A 20,440-nucleotide genomic window follows, 5' to 3' on the forward strand; every position below is an offset into this window, starting at 1 on the left:
GGGCTAACAGGAGCTGGGGGGACAGAGCTGGAGAAGTAGAACTGCCACCACAGTGTCAGTGGTGGCATCTGACCTAAAAGTGTCACCGTGCCGCTGGTCTCTGAGGTCACACCACTGCCATGCCTGAGGTCACACCACACACGTGGTGGTCTCTGGGGTGACACCGTGGTGGTCTCTGGGGTCCCACCACAGCCACTGTGGTCTGGTCTCTGGGGTGACACAGCCGCTGTGCCTGGGGTGTAGCTGCAGCAGTGTCTGAGGCCCAACTCCTGCCATGTGCCGGGTGACGTGTCCTGGTTTGGGCCAGGATAAAGGTGATTTTCTGTCTTGCACTTTTGCTTTCAGCTCAGCCTCTTGTAAGCAGCTGCAGTTGCTGAAATTAACAGCCAGTTTCTCAGACAGTGTCTGCTGCTGGGACTGATAACACTCGATGTTTATAGTTACAGCCAGAGCCTGGTGTGCAGAGCCAAGGACACTGCTCAGCTCTGAGGAACATTTTGCCTTCGGGAAGGAGAGAAGGAGTAAAAAGGTCACACCTGCAGCCCTCCTTTGTGGAGAAAGGGACAAGATAAATGACCAAACTTGACCAAACAGAGTATTCCATCCCATACACCTCATACTCAGTATAAATTTGAGGGATCATGAGGGTCAAACCCCTTCCTGCTTCCCCTTCTTCTCCTGTCCCTGTTTGCTTCAGCATCCTGGGAAGATTCCATCTGTTCCTCTGCCTGTGGTCCTGATCCATCCCAGCCTGAATCTCTGTGTTCCTGCCTCCAGCTCCCGAGCACTGCTGAGTCCAGGAATCCAGGCTGTACTTTTCCAGGGCTGCCCTGCAGCCTTGGGAGTGATGTGAGAGTTCTTGGAGGAGAGGGGGGAGGAACGTGGTATCAATTTTCCTATTTGTATATATTTAGTAATTTTTCCTTTTTATCATTACTGTTTCATTAAAGCTGTGTAGTTTAGTTTCCATAAGTCTCTCTCCCTTATTCTCTCTCCTTTCTTTATCTGGGAGGGGAAGGGGGGGATGAATAGGCAGCATCTGTTATTTGGTTTAATAGCCAGGCCAGTGTTAACCTCTGACACCAGGGCAGCCAGGTTCCCTCCTGCCTTTCAGCCTCTCACCCTCCTCTTGCAGACACCTTGGGGTCTTTCTGCCCTTATCACACCCATGCCCGCCCATCTCAACAGAGGCAGATCAGTGCCCCCTTCTCCAGCTCTCCCTTCCCATGGAACAAGCCCTGTTCTGACCCATTCTCCTGGCTACCCATGGCCACTCTTTTTTGCCCAGGTCCTGCCTGGAGTTGGGGTCCTGCAGTGTTCCTCAGGCTCTGGTATGGGAAAGCTGCCCTGGGCTGTGTGCAAGCAGCTCTTCTCCCAGGACTGGAGCAGTTTCCTGGTGGCCATGGCACCTGGGATGTGACACATGTCATGCTGTGACTCAAGCAACCTCACGGGAAGGTATTTGTGGTATTTATGTCTTGCAGATAACTCTGACTGATGCCACCGTTTCTATTTATAGTGCTCTGGCATCACAGGTAGTCAACCAGGCAGAGGTACCAGGAGTGACTTTTCAGCTTTAAAAAACCCAGAAATAAGAACGAAATATTCTGGATTTTTTTTTTTTTTTTTTTTTTTTTTTTTTTTTTTTTTTTATTTGGACTGTAATGCAAACAGGCATAAGTATTCCATAAAATCGGGAGATGGGAACTATACAGGAAGAGGTGCATGCTCTAGAACAGTGTGTGTGGATATCTTGCGAACAGAGCCAGAGTCAGTCCGAGAGGGGGGGCTGGAGGACATCGTACGAATGGCAGAGATTTTAGCAGCATCGAGAGCTCGGAGGTAGGGGAAAAAAAGCACTGCTATGCTCCAACACCGGCTCAGCCCTGCTCCCACCATCCCCACCCCTTTGCTCCTCAGTAGAAACCTGCCTTAGGACCACAGGAAAAAGCTGCACAACGAGCTCACCCCCCAGCCCCCTTCCACACTGATGGGATGCAAAGTGAGAGCAAAGCCAATGTGCCAGCCTTAAATCCTGGCATCTCTTCATCAGATGAATGAAGGCACAGTGACATGAGGAGGTGCTGAGGGGAGGGAAGGAGGGAGGGAGGAGCAGGAGGACCAGAGAGCAGCGAGGGGTTGGAGTCCCACCTGGCAGAGCAGAATTTACTCACGGCTGAAGAGTTTAAAAACCTCTGCAATGGAAAAGTTTGTGAGCGCCCTGCCCCAAAAGTGCTACCCTTTCACAGCCTGGTCCCCTTACTCATCTTGGCACTGCTGCTCTTCAGGGAAAAAGGCCACCGGAAAAATAATAATAATAAAAAAAAAATAAAAATATCCAAACCAACCTTTGAGGCTTACGCTTTTCAAAGGTGCCTAAGGGAACCGAGGGAATAAATCCCTGTTCCTATTACAAAAATTAATTGGCACTGAATATCAAATTCCCTGGGTGGCTGGCAGTACTCATGTTTCTCACCACATGCAATCTAAAAAGCAATGAGTCCTGGCTGAAAGTCATCTTATTCCCTTCATCCACTGCCTGGGGAACTGAGCACGCTCTGGGAGAGCTCTGGGGATGCTGCTGCAGACCAGGGAATGTGTTCTCAAGCTCTTCTCAGCACACAGATCCCAGGGTTGGTTTGTTTGTTTGTTGAAGGCATCTGGAGGCAGCAAGCCATGTTTAACCTTGGGACTGGTGGGCATTTGCCTATTTCCTACAATTTTAGCAAAGCGGAAATTTCGCATTGAATTTCATCGGCTTCAAAGCCATCACTTCAATGCTGGACACTGAGCTCCTCAAACACCACCTTCTGCTTCTGGAAATCCTGTTGAGGATTTTGTTAAGTTTTGTTAAGACACAATTCCATGCCACGAGCACACAGAAAACCAAAAGAGCAGGTTCAGAAGTGAGCAGAACTCATGCCTCTTGTTGAGTACACATTAAGGCCCTTGGAAAAGTTTAAAAATCTCCATCAGCAATTATTACAGCAAGAATATTTTGTCCCAAACAATGTGATACAGCTTTTTGTTCCCTTTCCTCACCCAAAGCCAATGCAGGACAACAAAACAACAACAACAACAACAAAAAAAGCCCCAAATAATTTGCTTTTTTAGATCAACTTCTGCAGTCTTTAGTCTTTGATTTTCTTTGAGTATTAGAAATGCCCCCAGAAGAAAAATTTTTTGCCCAGTGCTGTTCACTAGCAGATTTCTGAACCAGTCTGATGGACTCTGGTCAGGCTGTGGGGGAATCTGCCCACAGCCCAGCTCCTCACTCCTGCTCTTCTGCAGCCCCACAAAAGCTCCTCAAGCTTTGAGCCCCCTCAACCAAGAGAAGCCCCAAATGTTTCACCCATTTCCCTGCAGTGGTAGTGAGGAGAAGTTGCAAAGCCTGGGGACTCCTGTTAAACCAGGGCTTCTCTAGGCAAGCCTGGATTTTCCTTCAAAGTTGGATTTTCTTTTTTTTTTTAAGTGCTCTCTTCCTCCTTGAAATCTGTCAATTCAAAACCTGTTTGGGTTTTTCCTGTCTGTTTTTGTTTTGTTTTGTTTTTTCCTTTGATTTTGGTGGTTCAAACATCCGTCACAGCCAAACACCTGCAGGGGTGGAGGCCAAGAGTTTCTAATCTACTTCATTCCTGACAGAGCAGGAAAGAGGTGGATCTGCATTAAACCACTCCATTATTTCACTAGTTACCCTTGCACCCATGGGAAAATCCAAGCCAGTTTCAACCTCTGGTAAGGTCTGGTTTAACTTTACAGCAGCAATCTCATCAGCTTTCTCCAGCTCCCCTGATTTTCCTATGAAATAAATACACATGGCCCTGGGGAAGGAGCTGTGGAGCTCAGATCTCCCTGTCAAGGGGAGATTTCAAATGGATTACTAAAGTCATGGATTGCAGGCAAGGCAGGCAAAAATACTGCTGCTGTTGTGAAATCCTGACCCTGCAAGTCCCCAATGCCACTGAATCTGGAGCTGGGGGGGAGCATTTTGTATCTGGGAGGATTCACATCACAGACTAATTTTGTCCCAGCTCAGGAATAGAGTTTTCAAGAGTGTTCAGCACTGGGCAAATTTTGTTCCTCCGGTTACAGCAGAAAAAAAATTATTCTAACAAAGGCAGAGTTATGGCAAAGCTGAATGGTCCTGAAAATGTGCCTCCATCTGTTCTGGGAAGGGACTGGGCTCCCCTCTGGAACTATCAAAGCGATTGCAAAGTTATCAGAGCAATTCTGAAGCTGGAAACTGGTCCCCAGTCAAAGCAGGAATAAAATTTACTTTGGAGCACAAAATTCTCCTTCCAAACCATGCTGAATGCTCTCTGCAGCATCCCCCTGGCACAGCTGCAACAGCTTCAGGGGTGTAAATCAGGAGGCAGCAAGCTTGGCCTTGGTGCAAGTCTCTGAAGCTTCAAGCACAAAGACACCTCCTTCCCAGAGCTGGACAAAAAGGGGTTTCCCAGAGTTGGTAGGTGCTCACAGGAGTCCAGTTTGCACGCACACCCAAAACCTGTGTCACCTCCCCCTGAAATCTCATCACTGGCACGTTAATTGCACGTTTGCTCTGGGTTGGCCCAGGGGGAATTTGCCCATCACTGGTAAAATGAAGTCACCCCCAGTCCCTGTGTGCTGCGAGCATCTCTGCTCCGCCTCTTCTCTCTGGGGAGAGCAGGAAGAGGAGAACAACCCTGCTGCAATAGCCTCTTCCCAGCACAAGGCACTGTAAGTCCATTGCCACCTGGCTGAGCAGTTCACCTCAAATTTGGGATGGGGAAGAGGGAATGGTGGCTGGAGCTCCATCCAGGTGGCTGGAGCCTGGGTTAGAGCCCAGGATGGGGTGGGAGGCATCACACACTGGAACCAAAGAGCCTGGACCACAGGTTGATGCTGCTCCTGTCTCTTCCCATCTCCTCTCTGGATAGGTGCAGCCGTGGCCACTGAGGACACCACTCCAGGTTTGTTGGGCATGCACAGAGGTTGGTTCCCACTGCCCTGGGTGTCAGCAGAGTCCCCAGGGAGGTGGAGGCATGGGACAAGGGACAGAGAGCAGGGACAGCCCAAACTCAATGGATGTGAGTGGCTGGGTTCCTCTAGGGCAACGAGCTCAGGCTTGGCCAGCAGCAGTCCTGGAGGTGTCATCTGGGAGTCTGGTCCTGATGGCAAAAGTCTCATTATTTTCCTGCTGTCTCTCATAAGCAGAAGAACAACAAACTCCCAGGCAGTCCTTTTGGAGAGATGAAACCCTTGAAGTCATCAACAACACAGGCAGTAGAAACCCTTGCTCTGAATGAACAAATTATTTTTTTTCTGCTAGTGGACACAGCAGGTTAGGGAAACAGAGGACCATTTCCCATGATTTTTCAGGTTCATAGGTAACTTTCTGGGGACATTGGAAAAAACTACAAATTAAAATCTTTGAAAAAAACAAACCCTTCACTTCATGTTGTCTTGAAAATTGAATCTGTTTAGAGAAAAGCCTCTTTACTTTTAATCCCTGGAGAGTGAAAAGGAGCTGAGCTGCTGCAAAACAAGCAGTGGTGGATAACCTCCAAGAGAGGGACCAGGATGCTGGATCAGGCTGGGTATCCATCAGGTCCAATATCCCCTTGCTGCAGGAGCCAGATGGGGCTATGCAAGAACCTGGATGGGCAGCAGGGACCCAGAGGTGACAGATTTGTGACCTGAGTGCCCTGGAGACACAAGCCCCAAGCAGCTCCTGTCCCTGGTCTGTGGCAGACCCCACCTCACTCTGCTGTTTATCCATGCCAGAGAGGTTGTAGCTACACCCACACATCAGAAAGGTCACAGCCAGATGAGAAGAGTGCAGACACCTGCTGGAAGAGCTGCAGCTGTGGAATGATAAAGCAGATCAGCAAGTTTATTTCCCCCTTTGCTGTGGGAGGAAATGAAGCTGGAAGGGAGTGCAGAAGCCCCTGCAGGTAAGGGGGATGGAGGAAGCAAGATGTCTGAGACTGACTCCACAAAAAACTCATGAATCAAAATTCCCAGCAGTGCAGTGCAGCTGCTTGAGGAGTGAAGGAGGCAGAGGGAGCAGAGAGGCAGCCCAGAGCTCCAGGGGACACAGAAACTTCAGGGACCTTCATGGCAGGGAAGATGTTTCTCCTCCAGGGCCAGGCTGGCCTTAAAGCAGCATTTCCCTTCCAAAGGGCTCTGAAGGACTCACCTGCCCCATGCCTGTTGGACTCCAGGTGGCTTTGGGTGTCTGTCCTGCACAGACCTCTCTGGGCAGCCTCCTGAAGGCCCCTTACCCGTGATCCCCACTCCTGTCACCAGCGGCTCAGGTGGAAGGGGGGGATGGAGCTGGCAAGCTCTGGGGAGCAGGGAAAGCAAACCAGTTCATCTCAGATACCAAGTGCAGCAGCAATCTGACCCCCAGATGGGAGCTGTGACACCCATACAGGCAGAAGGCAGGGCAGGAGAAATCTGATTGCCAACAATCCAGGATGAGCTGGAAAGAAGATGAAGACAAGAGCATTCCTTTGGGCAGTACCTCCTCTTCAGGCTGCATCACTACAAGGAGGACCAGAGCACAAAGTGGAGAGCCAGAATCAAATTTTCCAAAAGGAGGGGATGAGTTTAATATATTTTTGAGCTCTGTTTGTGCAGCCAGAGGACTGGGGGCTAGGGCCAGGCTTGCTGGAAACCCCCAGTCCCCTGCCCAAATTCCCACATCCCAGCTGCAAAAGGAGCCCAGCTCAGCATCCCACTGCCTGCCCTGGGGTTAGGGCACAACACACAGAGCTGGACCAGTGGCTGGCCTTTTCCCTGCTTCCACCTCCAGGTCACCAAGTCCCCTGGCAGTAGCACAAAGCACAAACTTCAGTCCCTTCTCTGGCCACCCTGCCAGCCCTGCGAGCGGGGCTCTGGCCACAGCGTGGCAGCATTCCATCATTCCTTCATTCCATCACTCCTTCATTCCTCCATTCCGTCATTCCCAGCACACACCAGGAGAGAGGCTCTGCTTGGGACCAGCAATGCCAAGACCCAGGTCTCAGAATTCTCCCGGTGAATTTTGCTCCTGGATTTTGAGCTGGAGCTGTTCCAAGGACTCAAGGAGTCAATGTGGCAGAAGAGGGTTGCAGGACATGGAGAGGTGTCCGAGCCAAGTAGGAAAGGTCCTGGCTGAGGATGGGGTTAGCTGCAGAGCCCAGGGAGCCAGCTCAGCTTGTGCCTTGGACTGGGAGAGCAACCAACCTCCTGAAGCTCTTTTCATTCCGATTTTGGCTTCAGGCAGCCCTCTGAAATCAAGCTCAGTGTTGCAGGTCCTGGACAAACCCTCTGCTGTCACCAGTGCAGGTGCTTTGCTCCATCAGTGCAGAATTCAGCAGAGCAGGAGGAAAGGCTCAGCAGTGACCAGCTCAGAATGTCACCCCGGGTCCCTTGCCTCCAGCAAGTGTTGCAGCCACGTCCTGCTGTCCTCACCCTGGCAGTGAGGGAGAACAAACCTCCAGGATGAGGAAGGAAGGAGAAGGAAGAAGGACACACAAGGTCACAGATGCTTTCCCTCGCAGACAGCTTTCCTCTGGTAAAAGGACTGACACTGTCCTGTGATGGTGTTAACAGATTGCTTTGGGGGGCCAGATTTTGGCAGCAGGGCTGAGGTGTGAAGGTGTCAGAGCCCAGGATCACACAGCATCCTTACAACCCACCTCACCTCCCTTCTGACATGAGATGTCCCGGCAGACAGCTCGTGCCTCTGGCAGGGGGTGCAGAGCCCGTGGAGGGGACGGATGCCACCGAGATGCCACCTGTGTTTCTCTTGGCAGGCAGGTCACTCCATGCTGGCACTTTCCCTGAGGCTGGGATCTGCTGTCCCAGAACTGCTCAGGAGATTGCCCTAAGGTGGAGATGATGCTCTCTGGGCTTTCAAGAGTCCTCAGTTGGCACATCCTCACCAAGGAGCCTCCGTAACCCTCCAAGTGCTGCCTTCCAACTCAGTTTTGTTACCAGGGGGTGCTTCTGGCAGCCAGGCTTGGAGCTGCTGCTCTCCCATCCTCGTGGCTTTCCAGTCTCACCTGGGAGGGGGTTCACATGTTCACAGCATGCAAAGCTCTGGGATGCAGCAGGGCCCTCAGCCTCTCCCCACAGCATCGTGGCTGCAGATCACGTCTCTCCTGTAAAGCCTTCTGGAGGGCAGCCTGGCCAAGCAGCAGGCATTGCTCTGAGGTTTTTCCCTAGCATACACATCAGGCTGTGTGTTCAGTGCTTGGTTCCTCTGTGGGGGGGCTTTCATGCCAGCAAAAGAAGGAATCGAGCAAAAGGAGGGGGCCGGGGGGGTGCAGAGGAAGAGGCAAACGTAGCTCAGAGGTGATTTAGGAGAAATCATGCCATGGGAATCAGAGCCATCCCACCCTTTGGATCAAAGCAGACACACTGGTAACCACGCTGCTTGAGGCTGAACAATGTTCACAGGCAGCAGGGCATCAGAAATCATCTGCCCAGGTCTGTCCAAGTCCAAAGGAAAGCCACAAAAATGCAAGGGTTCAGCCAAGCCCTGAGATGGGGAAAGGGGAAACAACCCCCAGCTCTGGTCCAGCCACAGGACCCAGCCACTGCCCTGCCACCTCTGAGCTCCCCCAAAACACCAAAACCACAAATGCATCACAAAGGTGGGGATTTCATGCAGCTGCAAAATGCCCTCATGAGAAGAAGGAGAAATGTGAAGTTGTGTTAAGAGCCACTGCAGGTTATAAAGCCATCAGTGGGGAGATCCAGGGAAAAGGGGGGTGAAAAGAAACCGCCACAGGACAAGAGAGAGAGCAAGAGAAAGGAGGGAGAAAAGGAAATTAAAATCATCATCATCATCATCATCAGACACAACAACAGGACGAGACAGAGTGCTTTCCATGGGCAGGTCCCCGTGGAAAAGGAGCCCCCGTGTCCGTGAAATACAAAACCCAGCGCCCTCCGGAGGGAGGGGGCAGCAGGTGCTGGGGCTGGTTTGGCATTCCCTGGGGGTGGAGGGTCCAGTTAGGAGCAGAAAACCCTGCAAGGGAAAGGGGAGAAAGCCTGGCCTGAGAAGGAGCAACGAGGACTGAGGGCTTCCCAAGGGCCAACGTTGTAAAAGGAGTTTTACAGAGCCCTTTGCACCTTATCCCCACCTAGAAGGGGGAAACTGAGGCACGGTGTATACAGTGCAGCCCCCAGAGTTGGAAAAACATTCCTACCAAGCTTCAGGGATGTTGGGAAACCCACTCTGGGTGCTGCATGGCAGAGCCTGGAGGGCAGGGATTGAATTGCACCCCAGGCTGCCCAAAGTGAGGATGAAGAGCAAGATCTATGCAGCCCCTCATCCTTTATCCTAAATAATCCTTCTGCCCAGCCAGGGAAACTCCCACAGAGACAGAGCTGAGCAAATGGCAGGGCATGGTGGAGCAGAAACAAACATAGCAAATGTCAAGATTCTTGATTTTTTTTTTGTTGTTTTTTTTTTTTTTTTTTTTTTTTTACTTCTTATAGTTGTTTTTTATAACAGCAAATAGTCCAGAACAGCCAGGAGACCTCTCCTACTGTGGGTACCTGCTCCCTGGAGCCAACCAGGACCCCTTCAGCCAGCACAGAAGCTGGGGAAAGCTACAGATCCTGCACAGATCCTCTCCACAGATCCTGCAAACCTCCCAGGCCTGGGAGCAGGCAGGACCCTGCATCTCCTTTTGGATGGGATGTTCAGGTCTGACCACAGCTAGGTCAGGGGGTTTGGTCCTATTCCAGAGAGCCTGCCAGGCTGCGCTCTCTGCTCCCAGTCCAAAAATCGAATGTTTTTTTCTCATCCCCTGCTATCAGAGGGCTCGGGCAGGCAGGAGTTAAGAGCTCCCTCCCCATCCCACAGCCCAGACATTTGGGAGGAGGTTGCAGGGGTGAAAGTCAAAGGTGTCAACTCACTCATCTGTATCTTTTTTGCTCTCCTCGATGAATGCAATGGACTCGGATCTAAGGCGATTTGTCACCTCGTAGGTACGCAGGGTGACCCCAAAAATGTCCTCGTGGTATCGGCTGTCGTCCTGAAACACGGGATGGGAGGGGGGGCAGAGGGAAATCAAGAGGATTTTACAAACCTCTAGGGTGGCTGCAGCCCCAGGGACCTCTGGTTGGTCTGGGCAGAGAGTAAGTAGACAGCAAGTGTCCTGGGGACTGTCCCCAGGGCTGGTGGGATGGGCAGGAATCAGCAAGAAAGGGAAAGGAACTTCCCAAGCTCACTGTGGGGGGGCAGTGATGGAGATGCTGGGGGGGCTACAGCTTCTCAAGTGCTGGTAGTCCCGGGGCAAGAAGCCTCAGGCCAGCCTGTGAGTGATCACTTCTGCTTGCAGAGCAGCTGAAACCCTGGCTCTGGGCTCCCTCAGCTCCTAGATGGAGCGTGGGGACGTGGGACAGGGGGTGTTGGTCCCACGGGACCCACGGGCTGAGTTGTAATCCTGGGCAGGAGCAGAGCTGCTCAGGTCTGTGTCCCAAACTCTGCTCACTTCTGCTTCAGCTGCAACACCTGGAGCAAGGTGTTTGCCCAGGGACAGCCCCCCAGCCAGAGGGGGTGTGGGGAGGGGGACCCCCAGGCTGCCCTGCAGGGATGGAGGGACAGTGAGGGCTTGTCCAGGTGCTCCCCAAAACCTCATGTCAGGGCTCAGCACAGCAACCAGCTCACAGTGGGCTGAGGGCAGAGGTCCTGCAAAGCCAGGAGCGCCCAAAGATCATGCTCCTGACCTTTCCTGGGTGCAGGCAGCGTGGGTGGGAGCTGCAGTCCCCCCCTCCCCAGCACCAAGGTCCTGGGTGCTGCCCCTTCTGCAGGAGGAGGCATCAGGTGCAGTGCCCAGGGCAGGACCTGTGGCTGGTGGTGCAGCCTCTGCTCACCCTCAGCTTGCTGATGAAGGCTCCAGCCTCCTCCACTGACAGCTGCCCCTGCTGCCTCACGATGAGCTGAATGGTCTTGAGGACATCCCCGGCCATGGTGACGTCCCCGCAGACGTAGATGTGGCCTCCTTGCTCCTTCAGAGCTTTGAAGACAGTCTGGGCCAGCTGCTCCTGCAACACGTCTTGCACGTATTTCTGAGGGAGGAGGAGGAGGAGGTGGGAGCTGGGGTTAAGCACAGCTTCTCAGCCCCATCCGCCTCTGGCCATCTCTGGTGCACCAGCTGCCTTGGAGCCAACACCACCACCACCACATCTTGGGGGGGGCATGGCTGCATCTCCCACGACCCACAAGGATGGAAAAGTGATGGAGAAAGCACCAAACCCTCGTTTTGCTCTTGCATTTTCACACCTTCACCATGGATCTCATCACCAGCCCTGCTTCCAGGTAGCTGGAAGGACTTGGACGAGATCACAGAATGGTTTGGCTCTTAAGACCCAAAGATCATTCACCCTCACCATGGTCAGGAACACCTCCCACCAGCCCAGGTTGCTCCAAGTCCCATCCAACCTTCAACACTGCCAGGGATGGGGCAGCCACAGCTGCCCTGGGAAACCTGTTCCAGCATCTCACCACCCTCACAGGGAAGAATTTCTTCCCAGAGTCTCACCTAAGTCCCCCCTGTTCAAGTTTTAACCCATTCCCCTTGTCCTCTCACCACACCCCTGTGTCCAAAGCCCTCCCCTAGCTTTCTTGTAGCCCCTTCAGATATTGGAAGGTTGCTCTGAGCTCACCTGGGAGCCTCCTCTTCTCCAGGCTGAACAACCCCAATCCCTCAGCCTGGTTTCCCAGGGAATGTTTGTGCTGTGCCACCCCACTGGGTGCCATCCCTCCTGAGGTGGCACAGGGATGGGTGCCCTGCAAAGGGCACAATGCTGCACCCGTCCAAACCAGAGCATTCCAGACCATGAGCCACCATGCCTGGGCCAAGGAACCAGCACCCCCAGGCTGTGCTCACCCAGGGCTGCCCACCAGGACCAGAGCTGTGCCCACCACCCACCTTTGGTTTGTCTGGCTCTCGGGAGTAGGCTGTGTACAGCTCTCTGAAGACACCTTGGGTTTTGGCAAAGAGTGTCTCCTCTTTGTAAATGTGGTCAATCCTGGACTGTCGGCACCCAAATACCAGGACCATGGGACAAGGCTTCAGACCTGGGGGAGAAATCAGAACATTTTCAGGCTTGGAAGGGATCTTTAAGCCCATCCAGATCCAACCCCCCTGCCATGGCCAGGAACACCTCCCACCAGCTCAGGTTGCTCAGAGCCCTCTCCAGCCTGGCCTTAAAAACTTCCAGGGATGGATGGAGCTTCCACCACCTCTCTGGGCAACCTGGGCCAGGGTCTCAGCACCCTCATGGGGAAGAACTTCTTCCTAACATCCAATCTGAGTCTCCCCTCCTCTAGTTTGAATCCATCCCCCCGTGTCCTATCACTACTGACATCCCAAAAAGTCCCTCCCCAGCTTTCCTGTAGCCCCTTCAGACACTGGAAGGCCACAATGAGGTCTCCTGGGAGCCTTCTCCTCTCCAGACTGAACAACCCCAACTCTCCCATCTGTGCCCACAGCAGAGCTGCTCCAGCCCTCTGAGCATCCTCGTGGCCCTTCTCTGGACACCCTCCAGCACCTCCATGTCCCTCCTGTAAAAGGGACTCCAGAACTGGACTCAGGACCCCAGGTGGGATCTCAGGAGAGCAGAATAGAGGAGGAGAATCCCTTCCCTCAACCTGGGCCAAACTTCCCTTGCTGCAGCCCAGGATCTGGTTGCTTTCTGGGCTGCAAGTGCACACTGATGGCTCATGTTGAACTTAAATAAGGGAAGCAGTCAGCCTGGGAACCACCAATACCAATTTTTCTCCCTCCAGATTTGCCAGCAACCCCAGCACCAAGTTTGAGACAACCAGGGCCCTTCCTTGGCCAAACTGGGAGGGAGGAAAACCAGCAAGGAGGAGTTAATGCCAGTGCATGGCCAGGATCACACGGCACACTTGTGCCAGGTTTGGGGGAGAAATTTAACTTTTTACCCCTAAATGGTGCAAAAATGAGCAGTGAAAATATATATTGTAAATGAATTTACGTTAAACAACCCTTGAAAACCCATGCCAGCACTATAGCACTGCCACCAAAAACATGCTGAGGGTTTTCACAGAGCTGGTTTGGGGGCTCTGGGCTGAGCCCCAAGCCTGCACTGGGGACAGTGCCACTTCAGCAAACCCTTTGCCTCCACTGGGGCAGGAGATTGGACACCCCACAGTGCTGGCCCAGGGTTCCTGAGAGCTGCTTGAGATGAGAACAAAGAGGAACAAGCATCCACCCACCTTTGTGTTGGATTTCAAAAAGCCTCTGCTGCCAGAAGCTGCGGAAAGGGGCGATGCCGGTGCCGGGGCCGATGAGGATGCAGGGGACCTGTGGGTCCTGGGGCAGGTGGAACCCGGGAGCACTGAGAAGACACCAGTTAAACCCAAGCAAGATGCCTCCTCCCTCGAGCTGAGACACCACCCAGAGAAGGAGGGGTGTAAAAAGAGGTAAAATCCCCCAAAGTGACATTTGAGTGCAGAAGGGCACCCAAGAGGGACCCGGGTGCTCCCAAATCCAGCCCTGATTTCTCCACACCTCTGGGGCTCTGCAAAGAAGGCTGGAGGGCACCCCGCCGGGGGGCTCAACCCATCTTTTTCACCCCTTGCCTGGACCACTTACCCTCTTACAAAACAGGGCACTACTTCATCTGTCTGTATCCGATTGAGCCAAGAGGAGCAGACTCCGTGGTGGATTGGTCCTTCTCCATCTAGGAGGGGAGAAAAGATCTGTGCTTGGCACACCAGCCAACTACTCCAGTTGCTTTCCTGAACCCCTTCCTGCTGCTTTCCACATACAAACCCAACTGAAACCTTCAGTATCTGTGCATCCATCCCCAATGAACTCAGCAGAAGTCTGGCACTTGAGTTCCTCTGTGGAGCAGCTCGGGTTCACCCAGCACCCACAATAGTTCAGAAGCACCCAACTTCTCTTTGGTCCTTTTTGGGACACACAGCATGGTGCTGGGGTGCTTCCAGCAGAAAGGCTCCATGGCAGCCCCAAAGGAATGGTCAGTGTCTGTGTCCTGCCTGATGCAGAGGTGTCCAGGCTATGTCCATCTATACCATGGCCAGGGCTGCCTGCACACAGCACTGCTGGCACCAGAACAAAAATCTGCCTGACTGTGGCAATGTGGACATCAGTGGGAGCAAAAAATGAGCCCAAGTGCAGCTTGAAGTCACCATAGCTGTCTGTTGCTGGCACCTGATCAGGATTTGGCATTTCTGCCCTTTGGTGGATGACCACTCTCCATGACACAGGACAGAAGAGCCATGGCTTGAGGGAACCCACTCACTGCAGCAGATAGAAAGGCTTTGAAAGAACATCTACCAAAGACTTTGTGCTGTTGCCCATGATCTAATGCCCTTCTTATTCCCTTCTCTCCACACCAAACCCACCCCCCTGCCCCCTGTGTGGGTTGGGTACCTCTGGTGCGATAGGAAACCACAGCCACGGTGAGGTGAACCTCTCCTGGGTACATCTCTGGGGAGGAACTGATGGAATAGTAGCGTGGCTGGAGCAGGGGGAGCTGTGTGAGCAGCAGGGTGGAGGGCATCTGCACCGAGGGGAACTCCTCCAGTACCTCCACGATGGTGGGGTTCTTGGACCACTTCCATTCCTCGTACTCCTGCAAGCCCTGGGGTCCAGGGAAAGAGGGAGGGAGGAGAACGCTACAGCATCAACCTCTGCCAAGCCAGGTGGCTCTGCTGACATCCCACCAGGACTATGGTAAGCTGGGGGGGTGGCAGGGAAGGAAGGAGGACTCTGCTGTCACTGGTAGGGACCCATCTCAACAACAGTGTGGGACAACAGTGCCCTGAGGTTGTCATTGTCCCCAGGGCCTTAAGAAACTTGGAGTCCCAGGTTCTACCTTGCTAAGGACCTGCAGATGTTTCTTCTCCTTGTCACTGGTGGCCAACAAAGCAAACTGCTGCAGCAGCAGGGGTGTGGGAGGGGTGGTGATGTCCAAATAGTACTTAAAAGCCTGGAAGATGGTGCATGGTGGGACACGGTTCTCATCTGTCCAGTTACTGATGACACCTGCCAGGAGGGAATTCAGGACAGAGCATAAGAACCAAGGGGGATAAATCTTTGCTTTCATTCTCCCTCCTCAGCTCTGAGACTGTGAGTGGTGAAGGGCTGGAAAGCAAAATCTGTGAGAGATCCTCACACTACAAGTGAGATGCTGCCCAGTGAGCACAAATCTGAGCCTGATGCTCCAGCACCTTCAGCCTCAGTCCCTGAGTTAATGCTGTTTGCCATCTCCTGTTACACTGCATGGCAGGAGGGTATCAGACTTATCCCTGAAATACAGAGCTGGGGTGACCTATCAAGATCCCTTAACTCCTCTTTCCAGTCCTAGACATCGCTCTTCCCGTAGGAATATAAATGCTTTCAATTTTTCTGAAGAACAAGGAGACATCTTCTCCCCAGGGCCCAGCTCACCCTTCAAACCCTGCTCTGCACCCCAATGCAATGGCTCTGGGCAGAGGAAGGTTGCAGAAGGTGCTCCTGATCGAGGTAAATGAACCAGTGAGCTGGGAACTGAGTTCTCTCAGGGGCCAAATACCTCCTGAGGAGCTGCAAGAACTCCTGCAAGGGATGGGTGAAGAGGAGGGAGCTGATTACCTAGAGCTGTGTTCCTCTCCTCCAGGAGCTCCACCTTCACCAGCTGGTTGGCTGGAGGGGCATCCTCAAGCCTGTCAATCAGGGCATTGACCAAGTCTTCATGGTTCCCTGGGAAGACACCCAGGTGGTCCCCAGGCAGGTACTGCAGCTCCTGGTGCCCATTGGTGTGGAGACGCAGGAAAATTGTCAGACGGCTGCAGGGAGAGGAGGACAAGCAGGATGTGTTGGGGGAGATCTCTGCTGAGCTCTGACCTCCAGAGCTGTGCTGGGCAGAGGTGACACATCCAAGCCTGGGTGCTCTGCTGAGAATGTCACAAAAGTGGCAGCAGGGAGGTGGAAAGGATACTGAAGTGGCCACCTCCCCTCTCTGCTGACTAACCCTTAGGGACTTTTTAAAGGGAAAAAACAGTTTAATCTCTTGCTTCAGTGTTTTTGTCCTTTCTTTGTGTGTGCCCTGCAGCCCCATGAGTGTGGCCACCCACCTTCTGGTCCCTGCAGCCAACAGGTTCATTCATCCACCCACAGAGGTTCAAAAGAAGGCAGGAAACACCCTCTACTGATCACTCGGGGATGATTTGCATGAGGATGGGGTCCATGGGACATTCAGGGGTCAACAGGCATTGGTGACCATGGGCACTACCAGTCCCTTCATCTCCTACCTGGACTTTGGGCTCTGCAGGTTCTGGCGCGTGATGAGCCGGGCTGCGTGGACCCGTTTCTTGTGGATGCTGTAGAGTCCTGTGGAGGGGAGGAGGCAGTGAAGAGGAGCAGCAGAATGTGGCTGAGGTGGGGTGGGTGGCTGCTGCCCTTTGCAGGGCTGCTGGCCACTGCTTCCTGACCATGGGCTCCACCATGCCCCGGCCTCTATCTCAGAATCATCAACCGTGGAATGGTTTGGGTGGGAAGGGACCTTAAAGCCCCCCCAGTGCCATCCCTGCCATGGGCAGGGACACCTCCCACAGCCCAGGGTGCTCCAAGCCCCATCCAACCTTCAACACTGCCAGGGATGGGGCAGCCACAGCTTCTGGGGGAAACCTGGGACAGGGGCTCAGCACCCTCACCCCAAACAATTTCTCCTTCCCCAACATCTCCTCTCCATCTCCCCTCTTGCAGCTGCAAACCCTTCCCCCTCATCCCATCCCTCACTGTCCTTGTCCCAAGTCCCTCCCCAGCTTTCCTGGAGCCCATTCAGGCACTGGAAGGTGCTCTAAGGTCTCCCTGGAGAGGTCTGCAAAGCTTCCTCCAGCCTGGGGGATCAGAATCCCCCGAGGGGAACCAAACACATGTCCCTTCTGTTAGCACCTGAGCAGCACTTGGAACCCCCCCCAGGAGACTCGGGGCCGTGTCCTCACGCGTGACCATCCCCTTCCCTGCCAGAACTGCCTGGCTGGTAGCAGGGACCCTGAATTTGGGTCGGGATGAGGCAGTTCCTCAGCTGCAGGAGCCGTGCTGAGGTGCCAGGTGTCCAGGACTGGCCCTGCCACGGCACCGCAGCGCTCGGCCGAGCAGCATTTGGACACGGAGAGCTTGGAAAGCTCCCAGGTTTCCAGCTCTGTCCTTCTGAAAAAACGGGGTCAGGGGGAGGGAGGTGAGATCGTAGCCCAATGTCTTGATGACAGATCCAGGCAGGGAGCAGCCAGGGTGGACCTGAAACCCATCACAAACTGCTCCTCTGGCAGGTGATGGGAAGGCAAGGCCGGAAGGCTAGGAATTCAGCGGAGAATACGGAGATTCGGTCCCTTCCGCCCCAGTCGAGCTCTCTGAGTTTCCTCCTCCCACCTAGAGCCTGCAAGGTGACCCCATCTTCAGACCTTGGGTGAGTTCTGGGGCTTCAGCCACGTAGGTGAGGCGGAACTTGCTCCTCTTCCAGCTCCGGTCATTGCTGATGAGGGAGTTGTTGGCTTTCTCGATGTTGACATCATCCCCCACACAGAACACATCACACGCTGCCTGCAGGACACACCGGGCTCTCAGACACCTCCCCGCAGCCCCTGGGCTTCCCAGCCCGGCCCCACGACCCACCTTGTCCCACCCCAGCTCAGCTAACACAGGGAGGAGGTGGTGCCAATGGGGTAGGGCTGTACCCACGGCCCTGGGCATCTCCACTGGTGCTCTCCTCTCCCAGGCATCTGGGATCAGGCAGGGATTCAACACAACCCTCTGGCAGTCAGCATAAAGCAGAGCATCAGCTCCACCAAAAGGTGGAGAACCTCCTTAGGGCTGGGGTGATAAATGGGTGTCCTGGGTTTTGGTCCACAGAATCATTTGGGTTGGAAAGGACCCCTCTGAGACCACCCAGTCCAACCCTTGATCCACTCCCCCCGTGGTTCCCAGACCATGGCACTGAGTGCCACATCCAGGCTCTTCTTAAAAACCTCCAGGGATGGAGAATCCACCCCCTCCCTGGGCAGCCCATTCCAATGTCTGATCAGCCTCCCTGGAAAGATTTTTTTTCCTAATATCCAACCTAAACCTCCCCTGGCAGAGCTTAAGCCCATGCCCTCTTGTCTGACTGAGAGCTGCCTGGGACCTCCCCCGGCTCCAACCTCCTTTCAGGGAGTTGTAGAGAATTATGAGGTCTCCCCTGAGCCTCCTCTTCTCCAGACTGAACACCCCCAGCTCCCTCAGCCCTTCCTCACAGGAACAGTCCTGGAATCCCTACACAGCCTCCTTGCTCTGCTCTGGTCTGATCCCACCTTCCCTCTCTCCCTGTGTCCTCCTCCCCTCCCTCCTCAAGGGACAGGGGTTACCTTGAAGACCTTCTTGGCCCAGGTCCTGAAGGATTCCTCTTGGCCACAGAGCTCATCCCCCTCTCCCATGCGGAGGATCCTTTCTCCCCCCAGCTCCTCCAGCAGGGTGTCCACTGCCCGGGCGAAGGCGCAGAAATGGGGGTAAGCACGGGAGCCCAGCCCAAACACAGAGAACCTACAGGGAGGGGCCAGAGGTGAAGGAACCCAGCAACCACATCCTTTCTGCACCAACACCACGGCCAACACCACCCCCAGGGAGCACGGAGGGAGCTGGATGGTGGGAAACACAGCGTGGTTTGGGAAAGAAAGGGCTGAGGTAGGAGAAGGTGGGTGGGTGGGTAAGTGGGTAGATGGGAGGGTAGGTGGGTATGTAGGTAGGCTCCTCAACATTCTGTGGTTTGTAGGGGCCACCAGTGCCCCCCTGGAGGGTCTCAGCCACCCTCAGCATCCTCTGGTGGCCATGGAGCTGGGAGCCTATGGGATGCATGGGCAGGAGCTGCTTTGCTCAGCCTCTGGGCAGCTCCTGCTCTGTCCCTCCTGCAGCCAGAATTTGCTGCCTCTCACTTTGTCCCACTCACCTGACATTAGCCAAGGGCCCTGTGCTCTCAAAGTTGTCCCTGGAGTCAGGGCCATCACTGGAGGATTTCCGTGCATCAGAGTAAGAGGAGACACTGTTGAATCGGACCTTGTAGCTCCTGCAAGCAGCAGACACCACCGAGGGTCACAATGGGGACAAAAGTCCTTGTGGCTCCTACCAGGCTACGTGGCCACTGGAGGAGACCAAGCCAGGTGGGGCTCAAGCTCAGGGCTTGCTATTTCAGGAGCAGAGAAACCTGCTCCTTCCTGGAGCTGAGCCATAACAATCCCCAGCTGGACTTGGGGTGCTTCATGAGGTCTCCCAGTCACCTCCAAGTGGGCTGAGCCAGGTGTTGGCCACCACTTTGTCCCCAGTGACTCATTGCTGTGGGGAACTTTGGCTTTACCTGTCCTGTCCTTGGTTGCACACGAGGCTGGGGAAAGGTCTGAAAGGATATTCTGGAGATTTTTTTTCACCCAGAGGAAGTAAACAAAAATTAAAAAAAAAATAAGAAAAAAGGGCAAGAGAAGAGGGGATGAGGAGGGGGGAGGGGAGCAGGGAGAAAAAAAAAATCTGACACCAGCAGAAGTATTTCTGAATGGAAGCATCTTCAAAAATTGTTCTACACAAGTGTTTCTAAATATATTGCAGAGCAATGAGGCAGTAGTGTGGGGATGAGTCAGAGCAGACCTCCCACACCCAGCACGCAGAGGAGACAACCCCTGAGTGTAGGAGGTGCCAGAGGTAGAGCCCCGTGCTCCACTTCTGCTTCAGAGCCTCCTCCTTTCTTCCCAGACCTCTCCTGCTATTCTGCTTCACCCCATCTGGATGGATCCCCTCCTTTCTCTGCTGTTCCTGGGATGTGTCCTGACTCCAGGTGACATGGGGAGGTGGGACAGGACAGCACAGCCCCCCTGACATGAAGTCCATGCCCATGAAGTTTCCATGACATGAAGTTCCATGTTCCCCTGCCTGGTGCTGAGCCCAAAGCTGGGGCACCTCTAGCTGAAATGAGCAGATCCTTGGGCAGGAGATGGCTGCAGAAGGATGGGCTGCATTTGGGGAGGAAACCCCCAAAGAGAAGTGGCACCTGCCTCTGGAAACCCTTGGAAAGCCCTTGCTGTAGGACAGGAGAAACCAAAGGAAACAAAGGCAGCCACAGGAAAACCTCTGGGCTGTGGTCAGAGCATCACAACCGCAGTGCCCTGGGAAGCTCCTCAACATTCTGCGGTTTGGAGGGGCCACCAGTGCCCCCCTGGAGGGTCTCAGCCACCCTCAGCATCCTCTGGTGGCCATGGAGCTGGGAGCCTATGGGATGCATGGGCAGGAGCTGCTCAGCCCTGCTCTGCAGATGCCAGGTTGACTCCTCTCCTCTTCCCCAGACAGTCTCCTCCAGGACACCTTTTCTCATTCCCAAAGCTTTTTTTCATGCTTGACATCACCATCTCTTCCCACCATCCAGAGCTGTCACCTCTTGGCCTGTCTCAGGGGGGACC

At 53.9% G+C, this 20,440-nt stretch overlaps 1 protein-coding gene across 2 annotated transcripts in view; it reads right to left on the minus strand.

The window, feature by feature from the left end:
• Positions 1 to 3,101: 3,101 nt before the first annotated feature.
• NOS1 (nitric oxide synthase 1) overlaps positions 3,102 to 20,440 on the minus strand; it is a 74,442-nt gene continuing 57,103 nt past the window's right edge. For both annotated transcript variants that reach the window (XM_071763764.1, XM_071763765.1), the window contains exons 17-29: positions 18,946 to 19,062; positions 18,368 to 18,542; positions 17,429 to 17,567; positions 16,277 to 16,355; positions 15,618 to 15,811; positions 14,860 to 15,029; positions 14,415 to 14,625; positions 13,611 to 13,698; positions 13,232 to 13,353; positions 11,919 to 12,067; positions 10,861 to 11,055; positions 9,901 to 10,019; positions 3,102 to 9,004 (exon numbers count right to left, since the gene is read on the minus strand). In XM_071763764.1, coding sequence (XP_071619865.1) covers positions 8,989 to 9,004; positions 9,901 to 10,019; positions 10,861 to 11,055; positions 11,919 to 12,067; positions 13,232 to 13,353; positions 13,611 to 13,698; positions 14,415 to 14,625; positions 14,860 to 15,029; positions 15,618 to 15,811; positions 16,277 to 16,355; positions 17,429 to 17,567; positions 18,368 to 18,542; positions 18,946 to 19,062 — 1,774 coding nt within the window. In that variant the 3' untranslated portion in view covers positions 3,102 to 8,988. The remainder of the gene's footprint in view (positions 9,005 to 9,900; positions 10,020 to 10,860; positions 11,056 to 11,918; positions 12,068 to 13,231; positions 13,354 to 13,610; positions 13,699 to 14,414; positions 14,626 to 14,859; positions 15,030 to 15,617; positions 15,812 to 16,276; positions 16,356 to 17,428; positions 17,568 to 18,367; positions 18,543 to 18,945; positions 19,063 to 20,440) is intronic.

This window comes from Heliangelus exortis, chromosome 19 (genome assembly GCF_036169615.1).
Source record: "Heliangelus exortis chromosome 19, bHelExo1.hap1, whole genome shotgun sequence".
Taxonomy (NCBI): Eukaryota; Metazoa; Chordata; class Aves; order Apodiformes; family Trochilidae; genus Heliangelus; species Heliangelus exortis.